Genomic DNA, 24,176 nt, shown 5'->3' on the forward strand with positions numbered 1-24,176 from the left:
CCTTCTATGGTCACAAAACATGATCACGTGAGTCCTGGACACTGCAACGGCCATAAATACAAGTCAGTTGCCAAGGGTCTGAATTTTGATCACATGACCATGGGGATGCTGCCAGTCATGTGAAAATTGCTCATCAGTCACTTCTTTCAGTGCCATTGTTAACTTTGAATGGTCACTAAATGTCGATGACCATCTGTAGTGGCAGAGGATTCATCTCAGTGGAATAAATTGGGCTACTTCTCCTATCTATTTCACTAAATTGAAACTAAACAAAAAAAATAGTATATAAATTAAAGAAAACAAAGCAGCGAGATTGGCCAAAATGTATCCATCTATCAAACCAAACTGTTGGAAATGTAATTAGATACAAAGGACATTCTACCATATATGGTAGACATGCCCTGAAGCTCAAAAATATTGGAAGAAAATTAAATATTGGCTCGAGGAAATAACAGAACAAAAATTGGAATTGAAACCAGAATTATTTATTTTGGGAATAATGAAAAAAAAATGTGAAAAGGAAAATTTATTACATTATAGAACAGATATTCATGGTAGCAAGAAATCATATTAACACAGAATTGAAAAAAATATTAAAAGGTGCAAGAATGTACTGAAATGAGCAAATTAACCATGGAACTAAGAGAGAGAAAGGAAACAGGGTATTATAAAATTTGGGACAGATGGTATGATTGGCTCAAAAAAAAAATTAAAAAGAATGTATAAATTAAAATAAGAATGAAGTATGTGAAGAAATGAAACAAAAAGAGGAAATGTGAGAGATTTAACCTTAAACTTAAATGATTGTTAAATAAGGTATATAATGTATATAAATATGAATAAGAGTATGAAACTATAGGATAACAGCTAAGAGTATATATACAGAAAAGGGGAAAAAATTGAGTATATAACAATAGCCATAACTAGGAAAATATGGAAATGAGAAAGAAATTACAATGGCATAAAGCTGTATTAATGGAATTATACGTTACACATATGTGATGTACATGTTTGTTTTGCATGTAGTATTGTTTGTTTTATTGTTGTTTATTAATTGGAAAATTGTAATAAAACTTTAAAAAAAAAACAAAGGTATGGTGAAACGGGAATAAGGAGGCTCACAGTGGCCTCTTGCCATCTTGGGTGGAGAATATCTATAAAAATAAACAATTCTTGCAAGGAAATGGAGTTACACCAGCCAATCCTTTTGTATTCAAACTTGTTGTGGTTGGCTCTGCCCCAGCTCCTGCCCCAAGGAATATGGAGGTGGATGTGGGGAAAACATCCACATGCCCCAGGCCTGCTTTGCTTCCGATAGAATCTCCCGATGAAGGCTCCTCTGATGAAGGAAGCGTGAGTAGCAGGGAAGGGGGGAGTTTGGCAGACAGCCCAGGAGGAGATCAATCATCCTTATCATCCCTGGATTCTGAACAAGAACTTATGATAGACCCACGCATGCATAGAGTGATGCATAGGAGAGAACAACCGAAGGATTATTACAGGAGATAAGTGAGGCCACCTGTGGTTGGGTGGGGCTGCTGTAATTAGTGCTACAGATAAAAAGAACAGCGTGCTGGTTTAGCCTTATGGAAGTTTATCTGATTCATAGTTTCGTCAAGATCATGGTTTTGCTGTTTCCCTGTTCAAGATTGTGTGTGGACTTTCTGGACTTTGGACTCAATTTCCCAGTTACTGGGTGAGAAATTGGATTGCATTTAACCTGTGCCTTGTGTGTAACAGAAAATCCCTTTGACATTTAAAAAGGGAGTTTTTTTCTGCTTTTCTGTTGATAAAGACTTTGGGTTTTCCTTCTATCATGTGGTGTGTGTCTTTTTGGACTAATTACCCTGTAATTACGGGCGGTTGGGACACGCTGGCAGAACACAAACTATTCAGATTTAATTTCTTTTTCCTTCACTTTATTTGTGTAAATAAAATTCTTTTCACAGCAGCTTTTTCCATATGATAATCTTTAAACTGTAAATCACGAGTCTTCGGAAAGGGGCAGCATACAAATCTAATAAATTATTATTATTATATTACTTGTATTACATTTCAGGCTAAGAAGTATTCAATATAATCTAAGGAAAGTATTTACAGTATGGTTCCCTCATGTACATATTTAGGGATAATTTTGACTATATGTAATAGATGGTTAGTTATCTAAAGTCTTCACTATCAAATTTCAGTGGCCATACACATTATGTTCTATCAATACCTGCTATTGTCTAATAACAGAAACATAGCACTTATTGTTTGAGAGGAACAAACCAAAAAGAACCAGGGAATTCCTTTTATAAAGAAAGGACCTTTTTAAAAAAGGCACCAGAAATAATAGCCTGAACACCAATATTATTTCATTTGCCTTATACAAAACATGGTGAAGAAATCAACCACAGTTATTTTAAGACAAATTAGCTTAAGAATCAAATCAGCAATTTATAGTTATGTGTAATACAGATTACAATAATATTCATTAAAAACAAAGTAATAATATTCTGTGTAGCAAATTAAGATGGTTTCTGAAATCTATTTTTTTCCACCTAATTGGGAAAGAAGATTCCCACCAAACTTTTAATTGGTGAACTCAAATGTAGCTGTTTTTTCTAAACTTTAGGATTCACATTAATGCAAAAAAATCTCCCTTATTTTAATTTTAATATATATATATTTTCCCCCACATAATTTAAATCATTTGGTCATATTTAACATTTTCTTAAATATATACTGTATTTGTTTAACAAATCTTATAGGATAGAAAAGCACAATCACTTGGAAAATGCACCACTGAATGTTTTTCCTGCTGCAAACCTAAGCTTGCGAGGTTTTTGGTTTTTTTATTTTTTGGTCAAAAGAGCATTTTGCTTTGAATTGCAATACTTGTCAGGTTTTCTAATTTTAAGCAAAAATAGGAGGCCATTTCCCTCTTTCATACTCCAAAGAGTGTTGCACATGAAATTTATTCCATCTTCTTTTCTGTTTGCTTCTGTTCTTTCATTTTCTCTTGGTAAGAATTGTACTGTGAATCAGTTCCAAAGAATTTATCCCACCATGTGAAAGTTGAAGCGTAATTTCCAGTGAAGTTCATATGATGGAAGTCATGAAAGCGAGACCCAGCATAAAAGGGCAGCAAATGTAAAGGATTCAGAGGAATATCATAGCCACTGAAAGCAAAAACAACGGAATGCACATTTTAATAATATAAAGCCATTTCTCACATTTGATGAATAATTTGTTTATTGCTAAAGGTTTGAAATTGGATCCTGTAACTACAGTATTTGGAAATAAGTCCCAAATGGATGGATGGACAGACGGACAGGACAGGCAGAAAAGTTATGTTTCTATTCAGATTGTTACACTTACAATAATTCAATAATTCTGCTGGTAAAAAATCCTCACCTGGGGCTTTATTGTTCTTGAAGCTTTTAATGATGAATTGTATTTCCTTTTCCAAGACTGGTGACTGGGGGGGGGGGGAGTTTTAGGGTTTACTAGATCATTGATTAAAGACAGTTTCTCTACAGGTTCTGTGAAAGTAAGCAAACTCTGATAATAATTCTCCCAGTCCTCGCAGAGATTGGCATATCAAATGCAAAACTCCGTTCCTTCAGGACACCTGCTACAGAGTGCCAAAATATTACTGACGTGTAACTTTTGGCAGCCAACTCAAGTTCTGACCAAATTGAAATTGCAATGTTATATTTTTTTTTATATTTCCTTCTTTTGTGCAACATCTCAGCTTGTCTATGAGCAGTAGAATTCTGGGCAAGCCTCATGGTTGTCTTCAATTTCTTTTTCAGTCGCTGTCATTCAGGATCAAACTCACGGGGTCTACCCACTTGTGCTCTTTTTGTGGCAGGTTTAGTTATGAGATGTTTCTTCAAGATGTTACAGAGGTTACAGAATGCGTTGAAAGTTGACAGCCAGTCAGTAGTAGATGACTGGATTGTTCTAGCCCATTTAGTAGCATTCTCTGTTTTAAAGCAATCTAAAGCCTTAATATCAACTTCGGCCCTAATTAACCTTTTATTTTGAGCCACCTTTACATTTTTGGTGAACCATCTGTCAGCCCTGTTATATAGTCTTAAGTCTAAGCAGCCTCACAATATCATACTTACAGGCTGATGATTGCTATTGTCACTAAGGTGTTACTGTGATCTCCAAAAAGAGATTGACTTTATTTCTTCACAGAAAAGAGATCCAGAACACTGCTTGAATTGGCCAAGTGGTATGTATAAGAATACCTTGTAATTCTCATCCTTACCTCCTGTTCTGTCTGGGTTCCCCCAGACGTCAACACCAACTAAAAAGAGTATCCAGACACGCTGGTAAAAAGCAAAGTCATTTTATATCTTTGAAAACAAACACAGATAACAAAAACTGTTCTTACAAACTGGAATGCTATGAAGCTTCACAGAAGAGTCACGACGGCCAGACAATACAACAGGCTTCTTGCTGGCACGCACACCACTGTAGATAATAAAACCCACGCCTCCCCCAAGTTTTCAGCCTTCGAGGCCACAAACCAGAATCAGAGACGCCAAGGATCGAAGCAAGGTCACAGGACTCCCAAAAGATAACTCTCCACAGTACAGGAAGGGCAGGCCTGCCTTTTCAACCTTTCTGAGGAGAACCACACCCAAACCCAGCTGTTGCCTATTAGGGATGGAAATACCTGGCTAATTGTCCCCTTCGTTGTGCTGCCCTTCTCTGCCTCATATCTATGATGGCTTGTGCGTTCTCATCTAAGGACTCCAGGCTACTCGCTGGGGAGAGCTTCCCCCCCGGGGGTCTCAGGCTGTTCTCCCTCCTCATCCTGACATTCCTCTCCCCCGTCTGCCTGGTCCTCCTCCTCCTCCTGTTCCTCGTCCTCCCCCTCTGAGCATGGAGCCGGCAGAGTTCCAGCCGTTCCCTGAGGAGCCTCAGGCTGAATCACAACACCTCCCAGAATAAAAATTAAGGAGACTAAGAGTAGGCCAGGAGCATTAGTTATGCAGGATTTCAAGAGCCACTGAGGATGGTTATCTAAAAAACTCTCCTGGGGCTCCCTTATTCCAGGTGAGCTCATACAGAGGGACCCAACCTTGCATTCACCTCTCCTAGTAATACAACTATGAACTAAGGGTAAAATACAGGTATATCTTCTTGGGTGCCTGCCAAGCCTATCCAATATTCCGAGTTATAATACCGGGATGTGTTTGAAGGGATATACATATTTACCAGTACTGTATTAACTTGAACTTTTCATATTCAAATTTGACAGCTAGGAAGTATGAATACTTATCTTCATATATACATTATGTGCCATAATGTACATTTCTCCAATTCTTTGCTATTTCTATGGGTCAGGCACACATGCACAGAAATACACAGCAAACAGTGTACAGTGATACCTCTACTTAAGAACTTAATTCGTTCCGTGACCACGTTCTTAAGTAGAAAAGGTGTCTTTAATTCACTGTGGTGACTCCTCGGTTTGGCTGAAGCCGAGTTGATCCGGCCAGGACAAAGTACCCCCTTTTGCTTTTCCATGCCCAGATGCTCTGGGCTGCCCAGAGCGAAGGGAGCGTTTCTTTTCTCGGAGCGCTGGCAGTTTATTCCCTCTCCGAGCGCCCAGAGATAGGAAAATGCTTTGTTTGCTCTGAACTGCCAAAGGCTCCTTAAGCGCCACCGAAAGGCTCCTCTGGCAGCCCAGAAAAGCCCAAGATGGCCGGGATTAAAGGGGGAATGGCAGGAAACTGGCTGGGCCATTGTGCCGCTCTCAAATTTCCTGGGAAATTCTTTTGGGCTCGGGTTCTTAAGTAGTAAATGGTTCTTAAGAAGAGGCAAAAAAATCTTGAACATCCAGTTCCTACCTAGAAAAGTTCTTCAGTAGAGGCATTCTTAGGTAGAGGTACCACTGTATATCACCTGTATTGTTTGCTGTTTGCTGGGAGGAAAATTGCTGGGAGGCAGAGGCCGAATTTCCCCCCGCCCCTTGTTTTCCTCCCCAAAAACTAATTTACGTCTTATACTCCAATGCATGTTATACGTGAAAAATGTCATTATATTTCTAGTCTCCAAACTAGGACTTTTAGTTCTGCTTGACTCTGGCACGTTATTCCAGCTGTATGTCTAATAAGTGGAATCACCTATGTCAGTGATAACAAAACTTTTTGGCACCAAGTGCCCAAACCGGAACCCATGCGTGCACTGGAGCGCTGGAAACCCGAAGACCAGATGGCCAGTGTGCATGCCAGCGGTTTGCCATCATGAAGCTAGATATTAACTGCCTTGATGGTACTTCCTCTATCAAGTTGGGACTTTAAAATTGTCTTCACTCTCATGATATATTGATATCTAATCTTTTTTTCTACATCTAAGCAGTGTTCCCTCTAATTTTTTTGGGGGGTGGGCGGAAAAGTATAGTGTCTGAGCGGCAGTCCCTTCACGACTGGGCGGCACAGAAATAATAAATAAATAAATAAATAAACAAACAAACAAATAAAAACCCACCCTGTTTTGCCTCAGAGAATTTCAAAATAAAATACTGTACTGTGTGTCTATAACAGTGAGCTCATAATAGGGCAACTCTATCAATATCAAAATGCCACTTAAATAGTTGATCTAGTTTCAAACTAGATTTTGATTTTCCTTCTCTCTTCCTTACTCCCATTCTTTTTCTTTCTCTTTTCCCTCCTCTCTTTTTTCTATCTATTTCTCTCTCTTCCTCTCTTCCTCTCCCTCTCCTTCCCTCTCACTCTTTCCCTCTCGGCTTTTGGGCAGGTTTGGAAAACTCTGAGTTGATGATGATTTTTAAGTGAGCGATTGCTCACTGCTCAGCTTAGAGGGAACTATGCATCTAAGTCAGCAGTCCCCAAACTACGGCCCGCGGGCCGGATGCGGCCCGCTGAGGCGATTTATCCGGCCCGCAGGGAGCACACGAGATTTTATCAAGATATAATAAGCTCTCGAATCTCCCATCCATTCACCGCGGAGGATGAGGTGAGGAGACGGTGCAGAGGCAAGGGGTGGGGAGGAAAGCGGGCCTGCAATTGGCCCCTTGCAGGCCCGCTTTCCTCCCCGCCCCTTGCCTCTGCACCATCTCCTCCTCACCTCATCCTCCGCGGTGAATGGACGGGAGATTCAGGAACCCCCCTGAATTTGCCCGAATGGAGGCAGCGGCGGCTTCAAGGGACCTGGTCCTTCTCGGCGCTGCGTTGCTGCAGCCTCCGAGCTCCGCTGTTGTCCCCGGGCACTGTTACCTCAGCTGCGCTGAGAGAGAAAGAGAGAGAGCGTGGAGGGCGGCTTGCCGGTCCACGGCCCCCTGGATGAGCGGCCCCGCATGGCCCCAGCACCGGACTTCGCCGTCGCCTCTGCCCCCGGTCCGGCTCTCCAGCAGAGTCCACCCCTTTGCCTTCCATGGCGCCCAGCGCCCGGCCCCAGGCCACCGCAACCTCCTCCTCCTGGTAGCGCGCTAACCTCTTCCTGCAGGAATGGGTGGTGGGGTGGAAGCGATTGGACTTATGTACACGCGCGCCTGCTGATTGGGAAGAGGGGGGGGAAATCTGCGCCTCCAAAGAGGGGAGGGGGGGAGAAAGAAAAAAAGAGTTCCAACTTGGCGGAAGGCGGAGGGGAGAACTGAGCGTGCTGCAGCAAGTTTGCTTGGCTTTCTGGGGCTTTTTTTCCTCCCCTTCCACCCCCCCTGTCTGAATGTCGTTTGCCGCTTAGGAGTGACCCTCTCTCGGGCTTGTTGTGGATGCGTCGCGGATGAGGGGGAAAGCCGTAAGCGCGAATTAGCAAAACCAGTTCAACCTCTTCTTCGCCTCCTTACCGACTACTGAAGAAAAAAGAAGCTTCGTTGGGATTTTGGCTCTCCACAGAGACTTTCCAAATGTGCTTTTCCGGGCAGTCGGGCTTTCCCCCTCATCCACGCCACATCCACAACAAGCCCGAGAGAGGGTCACTCCTAAGCGGCAAACGACATTCAGACAGGGGTGGTGGAAGGGGAGAAAAAAAAAAGCCCCAGAAAGCCAAGCAAACTTGCTGCAGCACGCTCGGTTCTCCCCTCCGCCTTCCGCCAAGTTGGAACTCTTTTTTTCTTTCTTCCCCCTCTCCCCTCTTTGGAGGCGCAGATTTTTTTCCCTCTCTTCCCAATCAGCAGGTGCGCGTGTAGATAAGTCCAACCACTTCCACCCCACCACCCGTTCCTGCAGGAAGAGCTCGGGCGCGCTACCCGGAGGCGGAGGCGGCGTGGGGCTGGGCGCTGGGCACCGTGGAGGACGAAGGGGTGGACGTGATTGCTGCCTCTTAGCTGGAGAGCCGGGCGGGGGCGGAGGCGACGGTGAAGTCCGGTACTCTCCGCTCTCTCTCTCTTTCTCAGCGCAGCTTAGAAGTAACAATGCCCAAGGACAGCAGCGGAGTTTGGAGGCTTTAGCAACGCAGCACCATGAAGGACCGTATGTTGGTCCTTTGAAACCGCCGCCGCCTCCGTTCGGGTGAATTCAGGGGGTTAGCTGGAGAGCCGGACGGGGCGGAGGCGACGGCGAAGTCCAGTGCTGGGGCCATGCAGAGCTGCTCATTCAGGGGGCCGTGGACTGGCAAGCTGCCCTCCGCTCTCTCTTTCTCTCTCTGTTGCCAGCGTGGTGTATGAGAGAGAGAGAGAGAAAGCAAGATAGAGAGAAAGCGAGAGAAAGAGGGAGAGATAGAGAGGGAGAGAGAAAGGATAGAAATATAGTGAGAAAGAAAGAGGGAGAGATAGAGAGGGAGAGAGAAAGAGGGAGAGATAGAAATAGAGGGAGAGAGAAAGAAAGAGGGAGAGATAGAAATAGAGGGAGAGAGAAAAAAAGCAAGAGAAAGAGGGCAAAAGTGGGAGAGAGAAAGGAAGAGGGAGAGATACAAAGAGGGAGAGAGAAAGAGGGAGTGAAAGAGACAGAGAAAGAAAGAGAAAGAGAAGAGAGAGAAAGAGAGAGGGACAGAGAGAGAAAGAGGGAGAGATAGAGAGGAAGACAGAAAGGGGGATAGATGGAAAGAGTGAGAGAGAGAGAAAAAGAGAAAGAGAAAAATGAGAAAACGAGGGAGAGGAAAATGAAACAAATGAGAGAGAAGGAAGAAAAGAGAGGGAAGAGAGAAGTAGAGAGGAAGGAGGGAGGGAGGGAAGGAAGGAAGGAGAAATGGAGGGAGTTTCTTGATTTAAGTTTAAATTTACTTGTTAATAAAAATGTATAAATTACTTTATTACTTAATTACTTCTTATTTTAAATATTGTATTTGTTCCCATTTTGTTTTTTACTTTAAGTAAGATATGTGCAGTGTGCATAGGGATTTGTTCATAGGGGTTTTTTTATAGTCCGGCCCTCCAACAGTCTGAGGGACAGTAAACTGGCCCCCTGTGTAAAAATTTGGGGACCCCTGATCTAAGTACTTGAGATTGTCAGCTTGAAGGATGCCCAGTTATTTGTAGTGACTGTCTTCACCCAGAGTCTTGATGGCATTTCCATAGAGCAAGGAGAGACAAAGTTGGCTCTTCTATGACATGTAGGACTTCAACTCCCAGAATTCCTGAGCTAGCATGATCGGCTCAGGAATTCTGGGAGTTGAAGTTCACAAATCGTAGGAGAGCCAACTTTGCCTACCCCTATGATAACGCATCTTGATTCCTTCAGTTTTCACTATTTTTCCTATTAATGGTGAATCTGGCACATTTATCCAGTTCAAATTCCATTGCAATATATTAACTGTATATGGACATTCTTGAGAAGGAATTCTATTTCAGATGGTGTTTTTTCATGCAGCTTCAGTTTGTCTATGTAAAGCAGATAGGATAGCCTGGTAGATGTTTTTGATGTTTAGTAGCCATGACTTGATTTATTCAGTACTGTTCCCAATGACAAGCAGTAGTGGTGATAGTGAATCTCCTTGAAATCTCTTTTGATATTAACCTCTCCCAGACTATCACCATTGACCAGCAACTATGTCTTCCATTGTGCATCTTTACACAAAACCTCTGGTGTTTGTACTGACTCCTGTTATTTCTAGGCACCTGATTTTTCTTATCCTTTTCTGTTTTTATTACAACTTCTTTCATTTCAGCTTATGTTTGATTCTAAGCCACTTGCTTTATCCAGGCTGCATTATTGTATTTCTTCATGTAAGAAAAAATTGCATCTTTCAAACTACTTTTCTCATTGACATTTTATGATTTACCATTTGTGGTTTGCATCTTATGATTTATGATCTATGACTTATCACTCTGTTATTTGTATGTACACCGAGAGCTTATACAATAGAGACAAATTCCTTGTAAAACCAATCAAATATTGGACGATAAAGAATTCTATTCTATTGCATTCCATGTTGCCCCTTAGCTGGACCAAGAAGTACACTGTTTTTTTATCAGGCATTGATAGGTTCACTGAAGTCATTCCATTGATGGATTGTACAAACATTTCTGATTTGATTGAAATTGGAAATTCTGCCTATAGTGTGCAATTTGAGCTTCATATTTGCTGATCTTCTTGGCTACATACATTATTTAATACTTTATTATTTCCAGTGTTTCTTTAACCTTTTTAAAATCCTTGATGATATCTCTTGATCAGAAATGCTATTCTATTCAGATTTTTTTTCCCATCTGTGCAATATTCTATTTAACTAGTGAAAACCTTTTTGCCCAAATATTTAGATGAAGAATTTAGAAGTTTGTCATGAAAAGGTTATTCACAACTTTTTCAAATATGTTTAAATAATTTTAAATTTTCTGAATCTGAACAGAGAATTATAAATAAATAACAGAAGATTACCTGTGAATATCAATGAGCTCTATCAAACGACAAAATAACCATGCCCATAGCAAAATTAGGTGGTTACAGAAGACAATTATTCCAATGAAGAATCCAGTTCCAAGGATTAGAGTTTCTATAGGATGTACACATTCACCTTGCATCCCAAATGGTGCCTGAAGAAAAGCATACAGAAAAGGTTTGTGCATTTGCATCCATACTAAATAAAAATTTCATATCTATGCTTCAAAAATGACTGTTTCAGAAGATGTTCTTCCTTCATGTGCTGATCTTGAACTCACACATTTTTAGGAAACATAACACTGAATCAATTGATTACATTTCTAAGTGTAAGAATATTTGCTACTGCTAATTCCAGACAGCTCCTTAAAATAGTAGGGGATATATAACTGTGGATACTGTATGATTTAGAGACACACAAATAAGATTCTATAGATCAATAAACCTATATATTCAGTGAAGTTATCCTCAACATTTTAAAAAGATCATGCTAAACAGGTTGCTTAAAATTATTTTTTTATTTTAGAAACAAAAATTAATTATTTGAATAAAACTGACAAATGTACAAATGTTTTACTGTATTTATTTATTTATTTATTTATTTATTTATTTATTTTTAGACTTCTATGCCACCCTTCTCAACCATCTGAAATATTCTTGTGTTTACTGCAAATCTTTCTGGTCTCATACAATAGGAAGAACAGTAAAGAAATCAAATAGATAAATAATAAACCTGTTGGTTTCTTCTCCCCATTTCCAAAAATAATAACTAACACATGTTCAGGACATCAAATTTTAAGGATGCAAACATATACAGAAACCGGTTCCAATGAGTTGCATGAAAAGTTCTTATTGGTAAGTGCACGTACAGTACAACTTAACCATGCAAACCAAAAACATAAGAAATTACATACAGGATATTCATGATGTATTTTGTGCATGTATCCATATATTCTCTTATGATGAAGTAGTCGATGCAGGAAATAATGCCAGGTATCTTCAATCACAGCACATACGAAACACTGAGCAACTATCACAAACCTTTAAAAGAAAATTAGTTTTTGAGATTATATTTGTGCAATCTAACCATTGACCAATTCTAGAAACCTGACATAACATACACATAAATTTTAATAAAACATTTTTCCCTGTTGGAGCAACAGTAAAATAAATTGTTGTTTGAGAAAGACAGTTATATATGATGCAGTTTATATTATATTTAAAATAAAATAACTCTTGGGCTTCAATTTTCATCTTTAATAAAGATATCTAGGTATTGTTATATTTGTATTTATTTTGTAAAATGAATAAGCAATAACATTTGCAGAATGTAGAGAGATTAACAGACAATTAGGGATAACAGACACTACCTTCGTGCAACTAGTCTATTAAATTAAGGTTTCACTCCCTTGTCATTTTTAACAAATTTGAAATTACTGAACCACATTCAGAAATATTTTTGGTCAAACTTCTAGAAATTTCTCCCAAACGTAGTTCTTTATCAGCATAATGACAATATTTTATATGTGTGGAAGTATGTATTTTTAACAAATAATGAACAATAATTGAATATTCCTTACCATCTTGGCATCCTTTCCCAGTCATAGGGAATATTAAAATATTCTGTGAAATAATAGGTACCACATATGAGAGGCAGCTGAATAAAAAAGTGATTGAACATAAGTTGTTTGAAACATTTCCATTGTGCTGTCCAAGTTTCTGGTCTATCCTATAAGAGCAGCAAATAATCTAGTTAGCTCTGTTTCAAACAAAGTTTTCTGTAGGCAAGAATTATTTATTTAGCAGCCAGTTAAAGGACTGCCCATAATTTCATGATATTTCATAAATTTCATAGTCTTTAGTCTTCTTCCATCAAATAATTTTCAGACACATTAATAACATGTTTTTCAACAGTAGCTAGTTCCAAGCCTGACCAAAAAGCTCTTTGTTCTCATGATATTTTTAACTTATATTTTCACAATTTGTTGAGTGTAATTACTGAAGCTCAGCATTTATTGCATCTCACGCATATCTTTGAATAGATCTTTGTAATTATGAATAGCCAAATCATATCCCAACAGGTGAATTTAATTTAATTTAATTTAATTATCAGAGTTTCGTGTCCTTTTTATTAATTTCTTTTAATACTACCAGATAGAAATGAGATTTGATACCATTTTATTTTTGCAAAAGAACCAATGGACACAAATTTGGTATTAGGACACCTCACAATAAGGACAAAGTAGTATCAGATCATTTTAACCTCCCAGGACACTTCTATGGCGATCCTCAAAGTGACTATTTTGTGTGAAGGGTTTCTGTGTCACACATCCAAAAGTTTCAGGCAATCACAGAAAATCTCAACAACCAACAAAGGCTTTTAACATATTATAAATGTAATTATATGTAATTTTACACAGTAATTGATTTTATATGTAGTTGGTATCTTTATAACAATCTTTTATCTCCCTTTATTCTCCCTCACTCCAATTTAAATCCTTAATGTAGCCAGAGACAAAGCAGAGCTACTTAACACATTCTTTGCATCAGTCTTCACACAAAAGGAGACTACAGCTCAACTACTCAGCAACACAAATATAAAAAACAGACTCAAAACAAGACTCAACTTAAGCAAAAATACAGTAAGAGATCACCTTTTAAAACTTAACAAATACAAAGCACCAGGACCAGACAGATTATACCCCAGTCCTAAAAGAGCTAGGAGATGTCATTGCAGAATCACTGCACCACATATTCCACAAATCCTGGAACACAGGAGACTCAAGCACTGCGCCCAAACTAATAAAACAAAATTCAACATGGAGAAAAGTAAAATCCTACACCTAGGTAAGAAAAATAAAAAAATACACATAAAAACTACACTCAACAGCAGTGACTGCGAGACAGATCTCGGCGTCTTGGTAGGCAGCCAATTGAATATGAGCCAACAGTGTGCTGCAGCAGCCCAAAAGGCCAAGACAGTCCTGAGCTGCATAAACAGTGGAATACAATCAAGGACCAGAGAGGTACTAGTACCACTCTATAAAGCCTTGGGTCAGACCACACCTAGAGTACTGTATCCAGTTTTGCTCACCACACTACAAAAAAGACACTGAAATTCTAGAAAAAGTGCAGAAGAGAGCAACCAGGATGATAAAGGGTCTGGAAATAAAACATACAAAGAGCAGTTGCAGGAACTAAGCTTGGCCAGGCTGGTGAAGAGAAGGACCAGGGATGACATGATAGCAGTATTCCAATACTTGAGGGGATGCCACAGAGAGGAGGGGGTCAGGCTGTTTTCCAAGGCACCAGAAAGCCAAACAAGGAATAATGGATGGAAGCTGACCAACGAGAGATTCAGCTGGGAAGTGAGGAAAAACTTTCTGATTGTGACAGCGATCAACCAGTGGAACAACTTGCCAGCAAATTGTGAGAGCCCCAACACTTGCAACCTTCAAGGGGAGATTGGACTGCCATCTGTCTCAAATGGTATAGGAACTCCTGCTTGAGCGGGGGTTGGACTAGATCACCTGCATGGTCCCTTCCAACTCTAATAAATAAATAATCTCTTTGCATCTAAAGAAATGAAATTTAATGACATTTGAAATTTAATGACACAAAAACAGCTATTAGAAAGTTTCTCATATTTCACTAACAAAGGTTAACAAATCTCTTGTCCTCAATGTTTATAATGAGAACCCAGAAGTTCAGTCAGCTGGAATTTAAATCTTATCTAGAAACTGGCACAGGAACAGATATTTTTTCTAACCAAATGCAAACAACCTATCATTCGTAAAGAAATGAAAGAACCTCTACTGACTGACTAACAGAACAGAATAAGAGAGTTGGAATGAATATTGGAAGTGTTGTATCCCAAGCCCCTGCTCAAACTGCAGATCCTATGTCATTTCAGACAAATTGTTGTTCAATCTCTTGTTAAAAACTTCCAGTGTTGGAGCATTCACAACTTCTGGAGGCAAGTTGTTCCTTGGTTAATTGTTCTCACTGTCAGGAAATTTCTTCTTAGTTCTAGGTGGCTTCTCTCCTTGATAGATTCTGTCTCTTCCCTGCTCCCAGCATGCGATGATGGCCCACCCGTTTTTAGCCCTCCCCAGACTTCAGAGCTTGGAGCCAGAGGAGGGTGAAAATGGTCTTCCCCACCCCTCTGAAGGGGAAAAAATGGCCTGTTCACCAACTTAAGGTTGGATTGAAAGGCCTGGGTTTTTGTTTTTTGCTCTACCCAAGCTCCAGAGCCTTTCTAGGTGCGTGGAGAGGGCAAAAATGGCCTTCCCCACCACCCCGGAATTCTCTCCAGGCTTCCCAGACCCTTTGCCCACCGCATTTCTGCAAAAAAAAAAAACCAACACCCCATTATTTTTTTAAAAAACTGGTGTGTTTTGCCTTCTAATTGCCCCATCTAGCATGACTGGAGGAGGAATTTTGGGAGTTGAAGTCCACTAGTCTTAAAACTGTCAAGTTTGAAGTTTGTAAAAAGTGTTGTAAAAAGTATACATGTTTGGAAAAAGTATTCTGCTACACTGGTATTTTATTAAATAATATATTACTACGTCATTTGGTTCAGAATACTTTTTTCTTTGTTTTCCACCTCTAAAATCTATTACACCTGTGTATCTTATACTCTGAAAAATACGGTAATAGTAATTTATGTTATGCATAAACTGCATTTCCCTAACCTTGTCTTCTTTACTCCAATCTCACCCCAATTTAAATCCTACATTAGTATGATAACGTGAGCTGCATATCGTAAGCGTTCCAGGAAACTCCCGCTAATGTTTTAGCACTATAGATTAAAACATGGGTCTCTGTTAAAATTCACTGTTAAAATTCCATTTTTACCTGTTGCATTTTATATTTCTGCATATAAGGTATAAACTGAAATAGAAATCCAGGTAAACATATTAAAAAGTATAAAAGTTCATGAGCAAGAAGTGAACCCCAGGTTGCAATCTGGAATTTAGTTTGTAAGTGGAAAATGGTTCTTGAGAAGAGACAAAAAAATCTTGAACACCCAGTTCTTATCTAGAAAAGTTCTTAAGTAGAGGCGTTTGTAGGTAGAGGTACCACTGTAGTATGATAAAGTGAGTTGCATATTGTAAACATTTATACCTTTTAATAACAATTCTTAGCTAAGACTTTAAGAGAAACCCTTCCACCCTTCCACCTCTCACAATACTAGACAACACAGTATCAACAGTAGAGACCTTCAAATTTCTAGGTTCTATCATATCTCAAGACCTAAAATGGTCACCTAACATCAAAAACATCATAAAAAAAGCACAACAAAGAATGTTCTTTCTGCGCCAGCTCAGGAAGCTCAAACTGCCCAAGGAGCTGCTGATTCAGTTCTACAGAGGAATCACTGAGTCTGTCATCTGCACCTCTATAACTGTCTGGTTTGGTGCTGCAACCCAACAGGACCGACACAGACTTCAGAGGATAATCAGAATTGCAGAAAAAACAATTGCTGCCAATCTGCCTTCCACTGAGGACCTGTATACTGCACAAGTCAAAAAGAGGGCGGGTAAAATATTTACTGACCCCTCACATCCTGGACACAAATTGTTTCAACTCCTACCCTCAAAACGTCGCTACAGAGCACTGCACACCAAGACAACTAGACACAAGAACAGTTTTTTCCCGAACGTCATCACTCTACTAAACAAATAATTCCCTCAACACTGTCAGACTTTCTACTAAATCTGCACTTCTATTCTACTAGTTTTTCTCATCATTCCTATCACCCATTTCCTCCCATGTTGACTGTATGACTGTAACTTGTTGCGTATATCCTAAGATTTTTATTAATATTGCTTCTTCATTGCTTATTTGACCCCTATGACAATCATTAAGCGTTGTACCACATGATTCTTGACAAATGTATATTTTATTTTATGTACGTTGAGAGCATATGCACCAAGACAAATTCCTTGTGTGTCCAATCACACTTGGCCAATAAAAATTCTATTCTATTCTATTCTATTCTAAACAAAGTGCTACCAAACTCCTGCTAATGTTTTAGCATGGCTGTTTTCACTATTAAAATACCATCTTACCTGTTGTATTTTATATTTCTGCATATAAGGTATAAACTGAAATAGAAATACAGGTAAACTTATTAAAAAGTATAAAAGTTCATGAGCAAGAAATGAACCCCAAGTTGTAATCTGGAATTTAGTGTAATTGTCCAGCATATAAATCCAAGCATTTTTAAATGGTTGTTGTAGTGGATTCTGAGGCAGCAAAGAGTCTATGTATTCTATAGCAATGTAGGCGGAATGCAGTATCTCGGAAGTATTGTTATTCATCATTGTTCAGTTCTGGCCCAATACACTGATACTTTCATAACAAAGTTTCTGTCAATCTGCAAAATGTTAAATTGAGAGAAAGAATAAGACTTAAACAGCAGTACATTAATATTTTTATTCTATATAATAACTCTTCACCAGCAGACACAGATTTGTGATTGCTAGAAGTTAAATTTGCAGATAGGTATGTTTTGAGAGTGGTTTCATCTACAGCCCATGTAAAAATTTCACAAAGAATGAGATTTATAATTGTCCCCATTTTGAGCATGTGGATATTTATGTATTTATTTGGATTGATATAATTTGCATTTTGACTATGGTTTCATATCAGGTGCCTGTAAAAACATACATATAGAAGCCAAAAGGTTTTAGATGAGTAAATGTGGATCTTGATACAGATGGATGTAATGTGATGATGGCTTCACATGAATCCATGATAAAAAAAATAGTTAGCTATCTCAGGCTTCTGAGTTTATCTAGGCTTATTTTACTTTATGCAATTATGTAATATAGTCACAAGTAAAGGCATGTTGCCTTTACAAAATTTTTAATATAGTGGAGCTGGTTTATTCTACCTGTTGCTTTCCAGAAATTTTGTGCTGCAATTCTAATTGCTCACTGCTATAACTAAAAAAAATAACATCAGGATGGGCAATGTTTGTCCATGATAAGGAATGGAATGTTTGTCCATGATAAGGAATGGAAAATGCAAATGTGAATCTCCACTACGCAATTTTAAGCCTGATTTGCACTGGACGTTTGTGGAAATATCTTGGAGGACAGATAATGCCTGCGAGTGCCTTGGAAAAAAGTTTAGGACCAAGTTAGCTTTATTCAGATGTCTCTTTGTTTTACAGCAACAGGCAACCATTATGCGTAAACCTGTCATCTGTTGGGAAAATAATTTTCAACGATCACCTAACCTTGAGAAAACAAATCTCCCTTTTTTTAAAAAAAAAATTGCTTTTTTTCTGACGGAGATGCATTAGAAATCCATTTCAGCTAAACGCTATCCGCCCCTACCCCACCGTAAATACACATACACACACACACACACTGATAAAAGGGAAAAGAAGAAAATACACAAATAAACATGCGAACGGCATTCTTTGGAAATGTTTAATTTAATATGCTAACATAGTGAAAGACAATCACTTCACTTCGAAAGTGTCTGTTCCTGCATTTCCATCCTCCGAGTCCGCACAATGGGCTCGGTTAATTACTCTGCAAAAAACGCGGAACGGCACAGGTCCACACAAACCCTGCAGTCACACTAAAGCGACGGTCGCGGTTCACTTACCTGGCGCAGCTCTCTCCGCAAAGCTCCGGAAGAGGAAAAGATACAGCAAATTCGTCCTCAGCACGAGCTCTAAATAGATGCTTCCCGGGGTAGCTCAGAAGGCTGCCGCGCTCCGATTGGCTAAAGCGCGAGATTTCGTCACGATCAGGAATGCGTTTGCTCAACAACACTGGAAGACCGCAGATTAATATCGGAGGAATGGAGTGAAGGTGGGTAGGTCTCTGAGGGAAACCTATAAGGAACATCAATTCTGGAATGTGAAAGAACTACAAGAACGGTAGAAATTTATTAAATTTATATTCCACCTCGTTCCCAACACCCCAGGGTGATTTACAGCAGAGGTCCCCAACCTTTTTTGCACCAGGGACCGGCTTTAAGCTAGACCAGTTTTCCATGGCCCGGTGGGGGGGGGGGAGCTAGCTGTCAGCGGCGCCGTAAAAGGGGCGATCAAGAGAGGAATGGGTGAATGAATGGACGGAGGGTGGGAAGGAAGGAAGGAAAGAGGGAAGGGACAGGAACAGAAGAAGGATGCAAAGGAAGCAAGGAAAGGTGTGAAAGGGGAGAGTAAGAGAGGAAGGAGTGAAAGAAGGGAATGAGGGAGGAAGGAAGGGAGGAAGGAAAAGGAAAGCAAGAAATGGAGGGAGGAAAGGAAGGAAAGAAAGAAAGAAAGAAAGGGGGAAGGGACAGGAACAGAGGAAGGAAGCAAGGAAACTTATGAAAGGGGAGAGTAAGGGAAGAAGGTAGGAAGGAGAAAGAAAAGAAGAAATAGGAAGGGAAGGTAAAAGAGAGAAAGAAAAAGAGCAAGAAAGAAAGCAAGAAAGAAAGAAAGAAAGGCAACTTCAAAGAAAGGCTCACTGAGCATCTCTCACTCTCTCTCTCTTTCTATCCCTCTTTCTTTCTTTCTCTTCCTTTCTCTCTCCTCTTCCTTTATCTCCTCTCTCTCTCCCTCTCTCTTTCTCTCCCCCTCTCTCCACCTTTCCCTCTCTCCCTCTCTTGCTATCTCTCCCCCCTCTCCCTCTCTCTTTCTCCCTCTCCCTCTCTTTCTCTCTCTCCCCCCTCTCTCTTTCTCTCTCTCTCCCCCTCTTTCTCTCTCTTCTTCTCACTTTCTCTCTCTTGTTTTCTTTCTGTCTCTTTTGCTTTCTCACTCTCTCACTCTTTCTTGTTTTCTTTCTCACGCTCTTTCTCTCTCTTGTTCTCTCTCTTGCTATCTCTTTCTCTCCCCCCCCTTTCTCACTCTCTCTTTCTCACTTTCTCTCTATCTTGCTGTCTGTTGCTCTCGCTCACTCTCGTTCTCTCTCCGTTCTTCTCAGCGATGACGCGCGCACGCCCTGCCCGCCTCACCTTTGCGAGAGCACTTTCGCCCCGGGCTCTCAGCAAGGGGGTTTGCAGGAGAGGCGGGGCCGCCGAAGGTGATATTGAATGTCGGGGGAGAACGGGTGGTTGCGCGCGCGCTCCCTATCCCCCTGCTAGCCCACTCGGAATATTCAAAATAAGAAAAGCCTTCGCCGGCAAAGGTTTTTCTTATTTTGAATATTCCGAGTGGGCTAGCAGGAAGATAGGAAGCGTGTGCAACCACCCGTTCTCCCCCGACATTCAATATCACCTTCGCCGGCCTCCGCTGAGGAAAGCCTTTGCCGGCATTTCCTCTCGTTGTCAAGGAGGCGCAGCGGCGGGCGGAGAGAGGGAAGGAGGGGGGGGGCAGCGGCGTCCCTCCTGGCCTTGGCGGGCCGCCCAACCCTCCCCACCTCCTGCAAACGCGGCGGGCGGCGGGGGGAGAGCGAGGAGCCGGTTCCGGCGGGCGCGGGGCTTGGCTGGCTGGCGGGGGGAGCGCCGCTGGTGATGCGGAAAGGCCGAGGGGGCCCTGGCGCCGCGGACCGGCTGAAAAGCTCCAACGGCCCGGTCCCGGTCCGCGGACCGGCGGTTGGGGACCTCTGATTTACAGCACAAAAACAAAATATAACAATAATGGCGAAAAAAACAAACCCAGAGGTAAATAGAAAAGGAAGAAAGGAGCATTGATTGTCCTCGCCAAATAATCTCGGCTGTGCTGATGACATTCCTTTGCTAGCCAAAAATACAAAGGTTCTGGAAGCATTAATAATAAGCATGGGTCTAAAAAGACTAAATTAGGACAACAGGTAAAGTACCCAGGCTTAGAATTGAAAGTAAAGAGACTGAATTTTATTTAACTGAATGTATCAGAGTAGAAATAATTTGTTATTTCTTTCAGTATTGGAAATATATCCTTATTTCTGTGAATTTCACACTGATAATACTCCTTTGCTAGCCAAAAATACAAAGGTCCTGGAAGCTTTCGTAATAAAAATCAAGGAATAAGTACACTGCTCAAAAAAATAAAGGGAACATTCAAATAACACATCCTAGATCTAAATGAATGAAATAATCTCATTGAATACTTTGTTTTGTACAAAGTTGAATGTGCTGACAACAAAACCACACAAAAATCAATGGAAATCAAATTTATTAACCAATGGAGGCCTGGATTTGGAGTCACACACAAAATTAAAGTGGAAAAACACACTACAGTCTATCCCCAACTTTGATGTAATGTCCTTAAAACAAGTCAAAATGAGGCTCAGTATTGTGTGGCCTCCACGTGCCTGTATGACCTCCCTACAATGCCTAGGCATGCTCCTGATGAGGTTGTGGATGATCTCCTGAGGGATCTCCTCCCAGACTTGGACTGAAGCATCCACCAACTCCTGGATAGTCTGTGGTGCAACGTGACGTTGGTGGATGGAGCAAGATATGATGTCTCAGATATGTTCAATTGGATTCAGGTCTGGGGAATGAGAGAGCCAGTTCATAGCTTCAATGCCTTCATCTTACAGGAACTGCTGACACTCCAGCCACATGAGGTCTGGCATTGCTGCATTAGGAGGAACCTAAGGTAAACGGCACCAACATATGGTCTCACAAGGGGCCTGAGGATCTCATCTCGATACCTAATTGCAGTCAGGCTACCTCTGGCAAGTACATAGAGGGCTGTGCGACCCTCCAAAGAAGTGCTACCTCACACCATTATTGACCTACTGCCAAACCAGTCATGCTGAAGGATGTTGCAGGCAGCAGATCGCTCTCCATGGCGTCTCCAGACTCTGTCACATCTGTCACATGTGCTCAGTGTGAACCTTCAGGACAGTAAAACTAGGGGGGGCATGGGAGTCCCAGATTTAAAATTATATTACAATGCTGCCAGTCTAGTGTGGATAAAAGAATGGATTAATCTTTCCAATAAAAGAATTTTGATACTGGAGGGTCATGACTTACAATTGGGCTGGCACGCCCACCTTTGGCAAGAGGAAAAGAAAACACAAACCACTTTCAATAACCACTTGATTAGAAAATCTTTATTAAAAACCTAGAATGAAATTAAAAGGAAATATTGTTCTAAAATCCCTAGATGGTTATCTACCATGGAAGCTATCTGCTACCCAAATTTGATAGACCCAACAAAAACATTAAAATACGCAGATATTCTTTATCCAAATGGGAACCTAAAAACCAGACAAGAACTAGGACTACAATAGAATGGTGGACCTATACACAAATAAAATCTAGATACAACAAAGATAAACATACACCCGGTATTGAAATCACCACAAAACCTCTAGACAAAATATTGACAGGGTATGAGGACAAACAGATTACTAAAATTTATCAACTACTTTTAGAACATGAAAAAATAAAGGATACAATTAAAAATCCTATGGTAGCATGGGCTAAAAATGTTCAACGTGATATTCATTTAGCAGATTGGGAAAAATCATGGAATACAATATCTAAAATAACATTGTCAGCTGCATATAAAGAAAATTATTATAAACTCTTCTACAGATGGTATATGCCATCATCAAGATTAGCGAAAATATATCTGACATTACAAGACACCTGTTGGAAATGTAAAAAACAAAAAGGTTCCTTTTTTCATATGTGATGGTCCTGCCCCAAAATTCAAAGAATATGGAAAACAACTCATAATTGGCTCACCGAAATTATAAAAGAGAAGATAGAATACACACCAGAAGGTTTACTCTTAGGAATTTGGAAAAGATCTTATACCAAACAAACGTTCTTCCTCATAACACATGTAAGCACTGCAGTCAGAATCTCATTGGCACAAACATGGAAAAATGACAAACTCCACCAGAGAGCTTAATTATTGATAAAATATATAAATGTATTGAGATGGATGAAATGACAAATTCAATTAAGGGGATTGAAAGTAAAAAATCTAAACGAATTTTGGAAAAATGGCACAAATGGATTCGAAACAAAGGCTGAAAATGTAACAATACAAAGTATCAGTATACAAAAGAAGGATAATAATTACCTTAGGAAGTATGACTTTTATTACTCTTTCTTCTCAATGTATCTCTTTCTATATTAATTAGTTAAATTTACTCATGATAATTATATGTAAATACAGTATACAAAATATAAAGAAATGTATCAGAAAGGTAATAGAAATGGATTAAGATCTGTTAAACTAGAACAAAACATGTGAGAAATACTGCTTTTACTCATTATTTTACTTTTTTTTCTTTTTTCTTCTTTTTTATTCCTGGAAAATAATAAAGATACTTTATTTAAAAAAATAGTAAGCATGGGTCTAAAAAGACCAAATTAGGACAACAGGTAAAGTACCTAGGCTTAGAATTGAAAGTAAAGAGACTGAATTTTATTTAACTGAATGTATCAGAGTAGAAATAATTTGTTATTTCTTTCAGTATTAGAAATATATCCTTATTTCTGTGAATTTCACACTGATGATACTCCTTTGCTAGCCAAAAATACAAAGGTTCTGGAAGCTTTCGTAATAAAAATCAAGGAATAAGTACACTGCTCAAAAAAATAAAGGGAACATTCAAATAACACATCCTAGATCTAAATGAATGAAATAATCTCATTGAATACTTTGTTTTGTACAAAGTGGAATGTGCTGACAACAAAACCACACAAAAATCAATGGAAATCAAATTTATTAACCAATGGAGGCCTGGATTTGGAGTCACACACAAAATTAAAGTGGAAAAACACACTACAGGCTATCCCCAACTTTGATGTAATGTCCTTAAAACAAGTCAAAATGAGGCTCAGTATTGTGTGGCCTCCACGTGCCTGTATGACCTCCCTACAATGCCTAGGCATGCTCCTGATGAGGTTGTGGATGATCTCCTGAGGGATCTCCTCCCAGACTTGGACTAAAGCATCCACCAACTCCTGGATAGTCTGTGGTGCAACGTGACGTTGGTGGATGGAGCAAGATATGATGTCCCAGATATGCTCAATTGGATTCAGGTCTGGGGAATGAGAGAGCCAGTTCATGGCTTCAATGCCTTCATCTTAGAGGAACTGCTGACACTCCAGCCACATGAGGTCTGGCATTGCTCTGCATTAGGAGGAACCCAAGGTCAACGGCACCAACATATGGTCTCACAAGGGGCCTGAGGATCTCATCTCGATGCCTAATGGCAGTCAGGCTACCTCTGGCAAGTACATAGAGGGCTGTGCGACCCTCCAAAGAAATGCTACCTCACACCATTATTGACCTACTGCCAAACCAGTCATGCTGAAGGATGTTGCAGGCAGCAGATCGCTCTCCATGGTGTCTCCAGACTCTGTCACATCTGTCACATGTGCTCAGTGTGAACCTTCAGGACAGTAAAACTAGGGGGGGCATGGGAGTCCCAGATTTAAAATTATATTACAATGCTGCCAGTCTAGTGTGCATAAAAGAATGGATTA

At 40.1% G+C, this 24,176-nt stretch overlaps 1 protein-coding gene across 3 annotated transcripts; it reads right to left on the minus strand.

Moving 5' to 3' along the window:
• Nucleotides 1-463: 463 nt before the first annotated feature.
• Nucleotides 464-18,498, minus strand: LOC139170284 (methylsterol monooxygenase 1-like). 3 transcript variants are annotated; one of them, XM_070757264.1, is made up of 6 exons: nucleotides 18,408-18,498; nucleotides 16,856-17,163; nucleotides 12,362-12,510; nucleotides 11,696-11,822; nucleotides 10,782-10,936; nucleotides 464-3,164 (listed from the first exon to the last, which is right to left on the minus strand). In XM_070757264.1, exons 2-6 carry the CDS (start codon nucleotides 17,108-17,110, stop codon nucleotides 2,960-2,962), a joined length of 891 nt encoding a protein of 296 aa, XP_070613365.1. In that variant the 5' UTR covers nucleotides 17,111-17,163; nucleotides 18,408-18,498; the 3' UTR covers nucleotides 464-2,959. The 3 variants fall into 3 exon arrangements, with proteins under 3 accessions (XP_070613365.1, XP_070613367.1, XP_070613366.1); XM_070757266.1 differs by lacking the exon at nucleotides 16,856-17,163 and having other exon boundaries at nucleotides 18,408-18,488; XM_070757265.1 differs by lacking the exons at nucleotides 16,856-17,163; nucleotides 18,408-18,498 and adding an exon at nucleotides 15,639-15,742.
• Between the last annotated feature and the right edge of the window lie 5,678 nt (nucleotides 18,499-24,176).

The sequence above is a fragment of the Erythrolamprus reginae genome, chromosome 7 (assembly GCF_031021105.1).
Source record: "Erythrolamprus reginae isolate rEryReg1 chromosome 7, rEryReg1.hap1, whole genome shotgun sequence".
Lineage (NCBI taxonomy): Eukaryota > Metazoa > Chordata > Lepidosauria > Squamata > Dipsadidae > Erythrolamprus > Erythrolamprus reginae.